This window comes from Loxodonta africana, chromosome 14 (assembly GCF_030014295.1).
Source record: "Loxodonta africana isolate mLoxAfr1 chromosome 14, mLoxAfr1.hap2, whole genome shotgun sequence".
NCBI lineage: Eukaryota > Metazoa > Chordata > Mammalia > Proboscidea > Elephantidae > Loxodonta > Loxodonta africana.
Window position 1 is genome coordinate 44,457,955 of NC_087355.1, and position 12,761 is coordinate 44,470,715.

A 12,761-nucleotide genomic window follows, 5' to 3' on the forward strand; every position below is an offset into this window, starting at 1 on the left:
TAAAGGATGTCATTTTGTAAGCACTTTGGTGGGGGACTATGTCTTTTGGTTGGTACAGGATGAGTTCAGTGTCTTAGACCGAGTGTTTCATCAATTTTTTATAATAATTGATGTTCACAATGATACTGAAGGTATGATAAGTTCATGAAATGCCAATCACATCAATAGTTTAAATGCATAATGTCTATTACTCTTAGTAATCTTATTCTAATTCTTAGAAAATCAGTAAATCAATGGTTGCTACATGTAATAATTCTCAATTAACAAAAATACATTTTCTCATCATTTTAGATAAATAGCAATCTGTGTGTTCATGAAATGCAATCACATCAATAGTTTAAATACATAATGTCTAGTAATTTTATTCTAGTTCTTAGAAAACAGGTACTAATGTAGATTTTTCATAAAAATGGTCTAAAACAAACTTTTGAAAAGTGGAAGATACTTGCACATTATTACTATGTACTGACTACTATTAAAAGATTAATTCTGAGTAATAGTTCTTTCTTCTTCATGATCTTTCACTCAAATGAATCCTTTTATAATTTTATCATTCAATTTTTCTGTTTACAAAGATAAAACAAAATTTAATAGGGTTTAATCAATGAATAGACAATAGTTTAGTCAAATCTATTATGGATTCTCATTTTATAAAAAAAAAAGAAGAAATAATGTTCAGCGTTTGTTTGGCAGTGAGCCGTTAAAAGAGGCAGAGCACACCATGAGCGGAGAGAGTGGTATCCCCGAGCTCATTCCCTGGGAACTACACTCAGCATTCCTGCTTTTACTACACGTTAATGTTTATTTTAGGTTTTATGTGTTATTTGGTATGATTTGGTGGGTTATTTTCTTGTGTCTGGTAATGCTCAAAAAATTTTCCCATATAAATTAATGATAATTGCTTCTTTGCTTTTCGTCATTTCAGCTTACGAGAGGTTTCATAGGAATGCTGTACTTTTAGGTAGTGGGGGAAACCTGTGTAGCTTAATTTAAAATATAAGCACAAATGAGCTATCTGGGGAATTTTTATATAGCTCACACTTGTATGAAATAGTTGAATATCCACTCTAAATTGTACACTCTTGTGGCTTTTTTAAGTTAAACATGATTCATTAAGGAGAAAGTTAATTAAGAAGGAGAATTTTTTTTTTTTTTTAATTAATTTAGAAAGGTGTTACCGAAGATGGCTGGAATTGCATTTCTTGCCCTGGTGGTTTAACTGCAGAAGGAAAATGCAGCTGTCCCACTGGCCATATTTTAGGTAAGAAGTAGGTTATGAAATATTACTGATGAATCTTCATTTGTGTTTGTTTTTGATAAGGACATTGAAAATAAAAAGGCCTGCCTGATGTAAAAAAAAATTCTTAATAATATAGGATTAGGTGAATACTTCCTTAACATGTTAACCTGATAAAATATGTATGCCTGAACTCAAAAACCAACGTGATATTTCATAGGGAAAATGATAAGCATTTCTATGAATGTCAGGATTCTATTGTTAGAGACAGAAATAAATGCTATAACTATTGGAAAGGAGAAGGTAAAAATCATTATTTGCAGATGACTTGATTTTTATTTAGGAAACCCAAAGCAATCACCAAAAATTATTGTAAGTAGTAATGGTTCTTATAGATACAAAATTAGTATTAAAAAATAGTAGCCTTCCTATATACAAATAAAAACAATTTAGAAAATGTGATGAAAAAAAAGAACTCATCCACAGTAGCAACAAAAAAGAAAAAATACATGGGCATAAGCTTTAGAAGAAATGTGTAAGATAAATTAATCCTACTGAGGGACACAAAGGTAGGCTTTAGTAAATGAAAATACATACATCATTCTTGGATGGGAAGATTAAATATCATAAAAAGGCCCACTCTACCAACATTGTTAGCTGCCATTGAGTCCACTCTGACTCCTGGCGACCCCGTGCTCAAAGAAACAAAACACTGCCTTGTCCTGTCTCATTTCATGATAGTGACCCAGGGGATTTTCTTTGGCAAATTTTCGCAAGTAGACCACTAAGTCTTTTTCCTAGTCTGGAAGTGCCTCTGAAAGCTGTTCAATATCATAATAACACGCAAGACTCTGCTGACAGATGCGCAGTGGCTGTACATGAGACGCATTGGTCAGGAATCAAACCTGGCTCTCCTGGATGGAAGGCGAGACTTCTGCCATTGATCTGCCAATGTCCTCTGCTCTCCCCATCAACCCACTGCTGTCGGGTCAATTCCAACTCGTAGCGACCCTATAGGACAGAGTAGAACTGCCCCATAGAGTTTCCAAGGAACACCTGACGGATTTGAACTGCTGACCTCTTGGTTAGCAGCCGTAGCACTTAACCAGTGCACCACCTGGTCTATAAATTAGTTGTTGTTGTGTGCCATCAAATCAGTTCCTTTCAGTTAGCAGCCAAGTACTTTTAGCCACTGCGCCACCAGGGCTCCTCTTTTTTAATCTACTCCATTGTATTTTCATACCGTAGATATACCACCATTCTATTTAAAAGATTTAAAATATTCAAGTTGTTTTCTAAGAAATGATACTTCAATGCATATCCGTGTGTCTGCCTCCTTGTACAAATGTGCAAGTTTTTCTGTACCTACAAATGAAATTTTATATCGTAGGATGTGTGAAATTTAAATATTAATAGATACTACTGAAAGTCCCCCAAGTTGAACAACAAAACTCATCATCGGTCTTTGAAAATATTTGCTTCCCTGCATAATCAAACTTTTTAATTTTTCCAATTTGACACACAAAGAAATGGTATCTTGGTTTTATCTTGCATTTCTTTTGAGCAAGGCAATTATTTTTTCTTCTATTTAGTGGAAATTTCTGATTGTTAGAAGTGAAATTAAAGGATTAAAGGATATGAACTTTTTAAAGTTTGGGGGCTTGTTTACAAGTTGGGTCTCCCAAAAGGTTGTACTCCTCTTAGCAATGTGAGATTACCTGTTTCCTTGAACCTGTGCCAACAGAAATTATCTTTAAAAAAAAAAAAAAAAAAGCCTCGTTAATTTGAAATACAAGAATGTCAATCTTATTTTAATATATATTTCTTTGGTTACTAGTGAGGTTGACCATTATTTCATAAATTATTTCTTATGTTTATTTTGGCCAGTGTATTTCTTCTTTTATGAATTTTCAGTTTATAGTCTTAGCTTATTTTTGTTGTGATGCTCATAACCTACATTGTTATAGATTCAAAGGAAACCACTCTTTTAATAGAATGATGAACTTCAATGATTTCGTCAACTCAGTAGTATGAAGTTCTCATTCAGTCCTCTGAAAACATAGACGTGTTTGTGCAGTTACAGCCAAACCAAACCCGCTGCCATTGAGTCGATTCCGAGTTGATTCAGAATGGGTTTTTATGCCGTTATGGAAATTATAGTAGTTTATCATTAAGTGTGGCAGGAACATAGGTAAAGAAATTTTTAAGGAAAAATATTATGGTGACTTAGAAAATTAGTTTCTGTATTTTTTTATGTGGCGATGGGAAAGGCTCCACTTTTCTACAATTTATTTTGAAGGTGCTTGACATACCTTTTATGCAAATAAAATGTTTTGGGCATCGTTTAGAATAGTAATTACAAGTAGATTTTATTAAACACTTTCTAAGTATATATGAGCTTATATGATAACTATGGGTTACATTTTAATTTTGTTTCTAAATTGTTTAGTGGAAAGAGATGTTAATGGAACGTTGTTGTCTCAAGCAACTTGTAAGCTCTGTGATGGGAATGAAAATTCTTTTACAATAGCAAATGCTTTAGGAAACAGGTAAGCAATATAGAATCTGTTTATGTAGAATCTTTACCTTTTTAAAATACTGCCTATCCGTTACATCCCTTGCTCCCCACAGTAACACACAAGTAGACATTAACAAACAGGGAAATTGAAACCCAGAGCAAAACAGAACAGAGTTCAAATTTGATTCAGTCTCTTATTAGTTGTTTGACCTTGGATAGCTCAATAAGTTAGTCTCCTTGTCTTTATAATGGAAATACAACACCCATCTCATAGGCTATGATTGACTCAGAAATACATATGTATAGTTGTTAGCATAGTGCTCCATCGTAAGTACTCAGTTAATGGTGGCAATTTTTGGTTGTTATTATGTAATTTGTATATAATCTGTAAAATATTATATAGTATATAATAGTAACTTCGAGACAGCATATTTACTATGTGCAGATACGGTGCTAAAACCTTTATATATCTTATAATGTTATATAACCAGTAAAAAAACAGTTACTGTCAAAGTCAACTTATGGCAACCCCTTGTTTCAGAGTAAAATCTTGCTCCATAGGGTTTTCAGTTGCTGATTTTTTTTTTCCCCCGGATGTAGATTGCTTGGCCTTTGTTCTGAGGCATCTCTGGGTAGACTTGAGCCTCCAACCTTTTGGTTAACAGCCAAGCATGTTAACCATTTGCACCACCTAGGGACTCAGTAGAAGAATAAAAAAAAAAGTAGAAGAATAGCTAGCATTTATTGAACACTTACTGTGTGTTAGACACAATGTTTAGTACTTTTTATACATTGACTCATGTAATCCTCATAACAACTCTAAGACACAGTGTCCTTTTTGTATATTTTCATAAATATAGTGATAAATAACCCAGGTACTCTGATTTATAGCCTTATTCTCTTGTCATTTCCTTTGTTGGGAAACCCTGGTGGCGTAGTGGTTAAGTGCTACAGTTGCTCACCAAAAAGTCAGCAGTTCAGATGCGCCAGGTGCTCCTCAAAAACTCTATGGGGCAGTTCTACTCTGCCCTATAGGGTCGCTATGAGTCGGAATTGACTCGATGGTGGAGGGTTTGTTTTTTTTGGTTTGGTTTTCCTGTGTTGGGTCATCTTTTCTTTCAGGCTGAACCTGGGTTGCGGTGTCCAAATACCAAAGACTGGGCTGATTCTCAAGTTTGCCCCTCTAAAACCGCCCCAAGCCTAGTTTGTGAGTTCTGTGCCTGCCTGGGCCCCTCGTCCTACCTGCTTTATCTTGCAAGTAATGAATACCCATATGAACCCATCAGCGTTCCCCCTACTTGAGTGCCCTCGCTGCCTATATCTCATTTGTTAATGAAAACTATGAAGTATTTTCCTGAAATAAAAAAGGATCAATGATAGACTTTATCAATGGAAGATGTAGGTTTGGTAAGAAGGTAGAGATACATATCTTTTCTGTTGATGCTGTCTTTTGGCTGTGTGGCAGATAAGGAAGATATATCTGATACAAACTCGTCATAAAAACTGATTTCATATCATTTATATGAGCTTCTCAGGCTTTTATGCTAATTGAGTGACGCAGCTACAGTTTACTGTTCAGTATTCATCGTATACATTCCATGTGGTTACAAAAGAGTACAAGAACCCATTGCCGGTGAGTGGATTCTGATTCATAGCGACCTTACAGGACAGGGTAGAACTGCCCCGTAGGGTTTCCAAGGCTGTCATCTTTATAGAAGCAGAGTGCCACATCTTTCTCCTGCAGATCTGCTTGTGAGTTCAAAGCACCAACCTTTTGGTTAGCAGCTGAGCACTTAAGCACTGCACCCCAGGGCTCTTTTACAAAAGAATATTCTCCTCTTGGTTAAATGTATTTATTTATATTTTGCCTTGTAATATAACGAGCGATAATAAAGCTATTCAGAGCAGTGTTAATATTTTAAATTTGTTTAATTTATTTCGTTATTTAGCTGAATTAATTTAGTCTGATCCAGCATTTAGGAAAATAAAGTCTTGATTGGACTAGACTTAGTATAATTCATTAATGTTTTAAACATTACTTTTGTTTTATTTAACAGGTGTGTTCGATGTGAGCCAACATTTGTCAATACCAGCAGGTCCTGTGCATGTTCAGAACCTAACATTTTAGTAAGACTAGTTAAATTGATAAAGTATGTATTTTTAAATTAGATTGCTTATACCTTTCCATAAAGTTGATTCTTTTTCTTATTTGTTTATGAAGACAGGGGGATTATGTTTCAGCAGCACAGGAAATTTTCCTCCACGTGTGATTTCAACCGCACGTTATGGAGAGCTTGTGAGTATGCTTTAATTTTTTTGTTCCAATAAAGACCTTTCTTCATCTGGTAATTACATCGGGACTAAAATAAGACACAATTGTGTGTAAATCACTTTAAAACAGAAATTAATCAATCTAAGAAACATTAGACTAACAACTCAGCATTATAATTTTTTTTTTAATTAATTTTTATTGTGCTTTAAGTGAAAGTTTACAAATCAGGTCAGTCTCATACAAAAATTTACATACATCTTGCTATACACTCCTAATTGCTCTCGCTCTAATGAGATAACACAGTTCTTCCCTCCACTCTATTTCCTTGTGTCCATTCAGGTAGCTTCTGGCCCCCTCTGCCCTCTCATCTCCCCTCCATACAGGAGATGCCAACATAGTCTTATGTGTCTACTTGATCCAAGAAGCTTGTTCTTTACCAGTATCATTTCCCATCCCATACTCCAGACCAATCCCTTTCTGAAGAGTTGGTTTTGAGAATGGTTCCTGTCTTGGGGTAACAGAAGGTCTGGGGACCATGAACCCTGGGGTCCTTCTAGTCCCAGTCTGACCATTAAGTCTGATCTTTTTACGAGAATTTGGGGTCTGCATCCCACTGCTCCCTTGCTCCCTCAGGGGTTCTCTGTTGTGGTCCCTGGCAGGGCAGTCATCAGTTGTGGCTGGGCACCATCTAGTTCTTCTGGTCTCAGGCTGATGTAGTCTCTGGTTTATGTGGTCCTTTTTGTCTCTCAGGCTCATAATTACCTTGTGTCTTTGGTGTTCTTCATTCTCCTTCACTCCAGGTAGGTTGAGACCAACTGATGCATCTTAGATGGCCACTTGCTAGTGTTTAAAGACCCCAAACTCAGCATTATAATTTTTAAGTACAGTAATGTTTTCTATACCTTTACTTGTTCCTTTTTCAGTGACTCACAGAATGTTTCAGCTGGAAAGGTCTTATATAGGTCCTATAAAGAATGCGATATAGTATAGTTAAGAGCACCAAATACTCTAGATTTAAAATCCAGTGTTTGCCAGTTATTAGTTCTGTGTCTTTAGATTTTGGAAAAGTTACATAACATTTCTAAACTTCAGTTTTATTGTTTATAAATTGGATGTAATAATAATTATGTCTACTTCACAGTGCCTGTTCATGGTAAGAACTGGAGAAATGAGGGTTATTAATATATTGCCAGGTTCCTTACTTTGTATATGGAGCATTTGAGGCCTTATGGAGTTAGAGCTTTTATAACAAATACAGGTAATGACAAGATCTGAGATGTAGAACTGAAAATAGTGGATGAATTGGAACTTGTATTAGTTTCCTGTAGATGCTGTAAAAAAATTACCACAAACTTGGTAACTTAAAACAACAAATTTAATTTGTCAGTGCTGGTGGCTAGAAATCAGCAATCAAGGTGTCACTAGGACCATGCTGCTTCCAAAGGCCCTAGGGAAGAATCCTTCCTTGCTCCTTCCAGCTTCTGGTGACTCCAGGCGTTCCTTGTCTAGTGGCTGCGTGACTTCAATCTCTGCTTCCAGCTTCATGTGGCCTTCCTCTCTGTGTCTCTGTGTCTTCTCTTCTTCTCTCTTGTCATTCGATATAGGGTGCACCCTGTTAATCCAGGTTATCTCTTCTTGAGATCCTTAACCAAGTTACATCTACAAAGACCCTTTTTTCAAATAAGGTCCCATTCTCAGGTACGAGGGGTTAGGACTTGATGAAGATATCTTTTTGGGGTCAAAAATCAGAGAGAATAGGGATTAGGTGAATTTTTTACAGGAACATTGAAGAAATTTCCATGTGAGCATTAGGATAGACAGGCCGTGATCTGGTTGCTGATGTCATCATTGAATAAGTAGGTGTGATTAGGAGGGCTGTGAGGATGGCAATGATGAAAGTGGAATCTGAGATACTGATGAACGTGACAAAAATACATCTCCTTTTGTATAGTCTTGTGGGGGTGACAGACAAGTACCAGGTAATTGCAACAGCAAGATAAATGTTGAAATAGATGTATATATAAGGAGCTCATAGACCATCAAATTTGGCTCAGTAACTTAACTGTAATAAGATGTATGATTTCTGGAGGATTCTTGTCTATCTTAGTCATCTAGTGCTGCTACAGCAGAAATACCACAAGTGGATGGCTTTAACAAAGAGAAATTTATTCTCTCACAGTCTAGGAGGCTAGAAGTCCAAATTCAGGGTGCCAGCCCTAGGGGAAAGTTTTCTCTCTCTGTCAGTTCTGGGGGAGGGTCCTTGTCATCAATCTTCCCCAGTGTAGGAGTGTCTAAATGGAGGGACCCCAGGTCCAAGGGATGTGCTGTTCTCCTGGCTCTTGTTTGTTGGTGGTGTGAGGTCCCCATGTCTCTCTGCATGCTTCTCTTACTTATATCTCAAAAGAGATTGATTTAAGACACAACCTAATCTTGTAACATAACTACCGCTAATCCCACCTCATTAACATTATAGAGGTAGAATTTACAACACATAGGAAAATCACATCAGATGACAAAATGGTGGGCATTCACACAACACTGGGAATCATGGGCTAGCCAAATTGACAGATATTTTGGGAACACAAGTCTATCCATGACATTCCTCAATGTCGGATTACAGTGAACTTCTATATATGATTATTAAATTTACAGGCCTTTAATTTGCATTTTTTTTTAATAATTTAATTTGAAATTATTTTGCCAAAAGCCCCAACATATCTCTTTTCCCTATCTGGTCCAGGATCCCCAGTTATTTAAAGGTCATGTCCCTTCAGTCCCCTCCAACCTGGAACAGTTCTTCATCCTTTCCTTGTTTTCCATGACCTTGGCAGTTTTGAAGAGTACAGGCCTTATAGTCTATAGGAGGACCCTCAACCTGACAATTTTATACAGTATTTACATAATCATAAGCAGTACAATCAGTCGGTATTAGCGACTTAACACTAAGTCAGGGTGTATTTCTTGTGTGTGTGTGTCTTGTTTGTGTATTAGTGAAATGGGCAAACATTTTTTAGATTTTTGACCCACTTTTTCTCCTTGTTTTTATTGCTTAGGTGACATTTGTTTGTAATGCATTCCTATTTGTAGTAATTGACATTGTTAAGAATTCTTTCTATAAGAATTTTTTTTTCTACTAACATTGAGAAAATTATGTTAGTCTTTTTTTTAACTAATATCTTACTGTGTTTCAGGTGAGAGTTACACAGCAAATTAGATTCCCGTTTAACAATTTCTGCAAAAATATTCAGGAATATTGGTTACATTTTTCACAATGTGTCTTTAATCTCATTCATTCTGTTTTGGCTATACCATTTCCAGTACTCTAATTTCCCTGCCCGCCTTACCTTCTTAACTTCACTTTAGAGCATTTTTGACATTTGGTCTCCTATAGGTGATTTTTCTTAAAGAATAATCTTGCTCTTTTCCAATTCAACAGTATACATATTAACATCTCCCAAGCAGTATGGGGTTAAGGAATCTTCATTTGAATTTAAAGCTAAAATTAAGCTTTTTATTTATAGGGCATGTCTTTAACTTCAGAATGGTTTTCAAAGTATTTGCAATCATCAGCAGCTGCTTGTTGGGTATGTTTGAATTTTTTTTAATATTTTATTTCATTTTGAAGAACCATGATACCACTTTTCCCTAGATAAGGAAAGTTTTCTAACCAAGTAGGTATATCTCCTTCATCATGTTTTTTAAGAAGAGTAAATCCTTTTTAGAGGTTTGGAAGAGAATACACAAAATGTTATTCCCTGTAGGTACAGTGGATGTCTCCAGTCTTATTCCACTGAAATTGCTAGGGGAAACGGTTTCATATATTTATTTAGTAAATGTTTTCTTGATTATCTACCGCATGCCAAGCCTTGTTCTCAAATCAGGTTATATATTTCAGAAAAAGACAGACAACATCCCTTATGGAATTATATTCTAAGTAAATGTCAAAGAAAAAAAATTTTTTTTTTTTTAAATGTCAGGTAGTGCTAAATGCTATGAAGAAAAGTAATATCAGGAGAAAAAGCATAGAGAATGGGAGGAGGTGCTATTTTTTTATAGGGTGATCAGGAGCAGCATCTCTGAAAGGGTTATATTTGAATAAAGAAGGAAGTGAGAGAGAGCCATGTAAATATCTAGAGGAAGAATATTCTAACAGAGGCCACACAGTAAGACCAAAGGTCCCAAGTTAGGAGCTTGCTGACTTGTTCATGATTAAGGAACAGCAAGGAGACTGGAATGGCTAGAGCAGAGTTAGCAGGGAAAGAAGAGATGAGGTCAGGGAAAGAGGAGATGAGAAGATGTAGCAGGGACCTGAAGTTTAAGAGAGGTGGAAGGATTCTGTACAAAGGAGGATGTGGTCTAAATTATGGTTTTGAAAGGGTCACTAGCATGGAGAATAGATTTTGCTGGGTCAAGGATAGAAGCAGGTAGACTAGTTACGAGAATATTACAATAGTTCAACTGAGAGGTCATAACAGCTTAAACAGGGTGGTAGCCATGGAAATGAGGAGACGTGTTTAGCTTCTGGATATGCTTTGAAAATTGAGCTGACCAGATTTGCTGATGAGTTAGATATGGAAAGGAAGAGAAAGACAATCACACCAATGCTTTTGACGTGAGTAACTGAAAAATGACAGTTGCCTTTTCCTAAGATAGAGAAACCTGAAAAAGGAAAAGTTTGAGGGGCACAAGCAACAAATGATCTTATTTTGTTGTTCACCTAACAAATTACTTGAACAAAATGGAGTAGATTTATATGTATAGAATCTAATGTGCAAATAAATTATTTCTTTCAAATATAAATATTCTATTTTATAACTTTTTTTTAAATGTCATGCTAAGTTTTTATTTAGTTCTTTTTTCATTAGGTTGGCTTTACATTTGACCATGAAATTTACAATTAAAATATACACATTATTTCCCTGCCTTATGAAAAGGCTTTTTTTCTACTTAAGCTAGAAGAAAAGTATTAGACAAAAGAATTTACAAAAAAGAATTTGTGTAATAGGTAAAATTAAAACCAGGCATAATTTTTCATATCAACTTTTGTTTAGGCTAGTAAGATCTGTGTTACATTTATTTGCCGTTGTCCTCTTGTAGGTATATGCCAATCTAACATCTTGCCAAGCTCTGGGGAATATGTGTGTGATGAACATGAATTCATATGACCTTGCAACTTTTGATGCATGTCGACTGTTTCAGTTTATCTTTGAAAACACTGCTGGATTAAGGACTGTTCATTCTGTTTCGTTTTGGTAAGGACAGTTTGATTGGCGAACCATCATTTTGACTGAGTTCAATCAAAATGTTACTTTCACGAATATAAGAAATATTGCTTCCTCGTTATATTATTAAAACAATTATAATTGTTTATAGGAGACAGAATCTTCCATGGCTGTTCTATGGAGACCAGCTAGGATTAGCACCTCAAGTACTCAGTACTACACCACTTCCTACAAATTTCAGTTTTAAAGGGCAAAACCAGGTACAAGTCACTATGTCATTAAAGAATAACTACAGTTTGATTTATAACTTAAACAGGTAGTAAGAAAGTTTCCAGTTATAATTCTTACTTCTTTAGGTTGTTTAGAATGTTGGTTTCTAAACTAAATATAAATGTTAGCTGCTTATAGGATCTGAACAATATAGAGTTTACATCTTTTGTTGAGTACGTGAATACCTGTGAATTATGTGATTATGATAGAAATTAGTGCTCGAGGGATCAGGAAAGGTAGTTTTCATTACCAAATGTAAAACGATCTCTGTCCTTCTGTATCTCCACATGTTTAAGAAGTGCCTTCCAGTGATTGATTGGGGCTCTTGACATTTCCCAGTAATTCACAGGTCCAACTTGTCACGTCCAATTTTTTGACCTTCTAGAATAAAGGATAAAGGAATAGGATTATTCCTCCTAACCTCCTCCTCCACCATTTAACAGGTTCAAAGGGAGGTTCTCTGTCACTAGCAGTTCCCCTGACCTCTGAATTAATAGTTTTTATGCGAAAACTAGACCAGTTCTCTTAGGTGTGACTGATCATAGAGATAGATTAATTTAGCTTCAAAATATAGTTGAATTTAGTATTTTATCACTGAAAAAGAAAGGATCAGTCAACAACGAAAATCTCTTTATAGAATATTATTTTGCTTTTGGAGTATGTAATATTGTTTTTCTTTAATCAGAATACAAAACTGAAATTTGTTGCTGCTTCTTATGATATAAGAGGACATTTTCTCAAGTGGCAAACTTTAGAAGGAGGTATTTTACAGGTGAGCATGATTCTAGCTAAAGAAATAGTAATGTGTCTTATTTTTGACTGAGGCAAAGATAAAACGACTAGATTATTGCTTGAATAGAGCATGCTACAGTTGATTTTTTCTTGTGCTTTAAGCCGGAATTTCTTAAAACTGCTTTAAATTATGACTAATTTTTTAACAAAGATGCCCCCTTAACTTTCATAAATAAGAAGTACACAAAACATATATCCATGTTGGGACTCGAGAGTTCTTGGCTGTAAGTAAAGAAAACATTTTTATATCCTTGTGAAAGATATTTATGAGTGTTACTCTTCTGCTGTAGCTTTGTCCAGACACAGAGACAAGACTAAATGCTGCATATTCTTTTGGAACAACCTATCAACAAAACGTAAGTGTGAACTATATTAGACAGTCTTATTTCAGCTTCATTCTTTAAAATATCAGCAATAATAGAAATAATATATGAATTTTTGAAATTTGAA

The 12,761-nt window shown here is 35.4% G+C and overlaps 1 protein-coding gene across 9 annotated transcripts in view; it reads left to right on the plus strand.

Moving 5' to 3' along the window:
- TMEM67 (transmembrane protein 67) overlaps positions 1–12,761 on the plus strand; it is a 68,023-nt gene that overhangs the window by 3,530 nt on the left and 51,732 nt on the right. For all 9 annotated transcript variants that reach the window (XR_002785202.2, XR_002785201.2, XM_064267897.1 and 6 more), the window contains exons 3-11: positions 1,168–1,261; positions 3,687–3,786; positions 5,813–5,882; positions 5,977–6,051; positions 9,549–9,611; positions 11,125–11,279; positions 11,401–11,509; positions 12,205–12,291; positions 12,602–12,667. Coding sequence is in view for 7 of the 9 variants with exons in the window: in XM_064267897.1 (XP_064123967.1) it covers positions 1,168–1,261; positions 3,687–3,786; positions 5,813–5,882; positions 5,977–6,051; positions 9,549–9,611; positions 11,125–11,279; positions 11,401–11,509; positions 12,205–12,291; positions 12,602–12,667 (819 nt within the window). In the remaining 2 variants the exon portion in view is untranslated. The remainder of the gene's footprint in view (positions 1–1,167; positions 1,262–3,686; positions 3,787–5,812; positions 5,883–5,976; positions 6,052–9,548; positions 9,612–11,124; positions 11,280–11,400; positions 11,510–12,204; positions 12,292–12,601; positions 12,668–12,761) is intronic.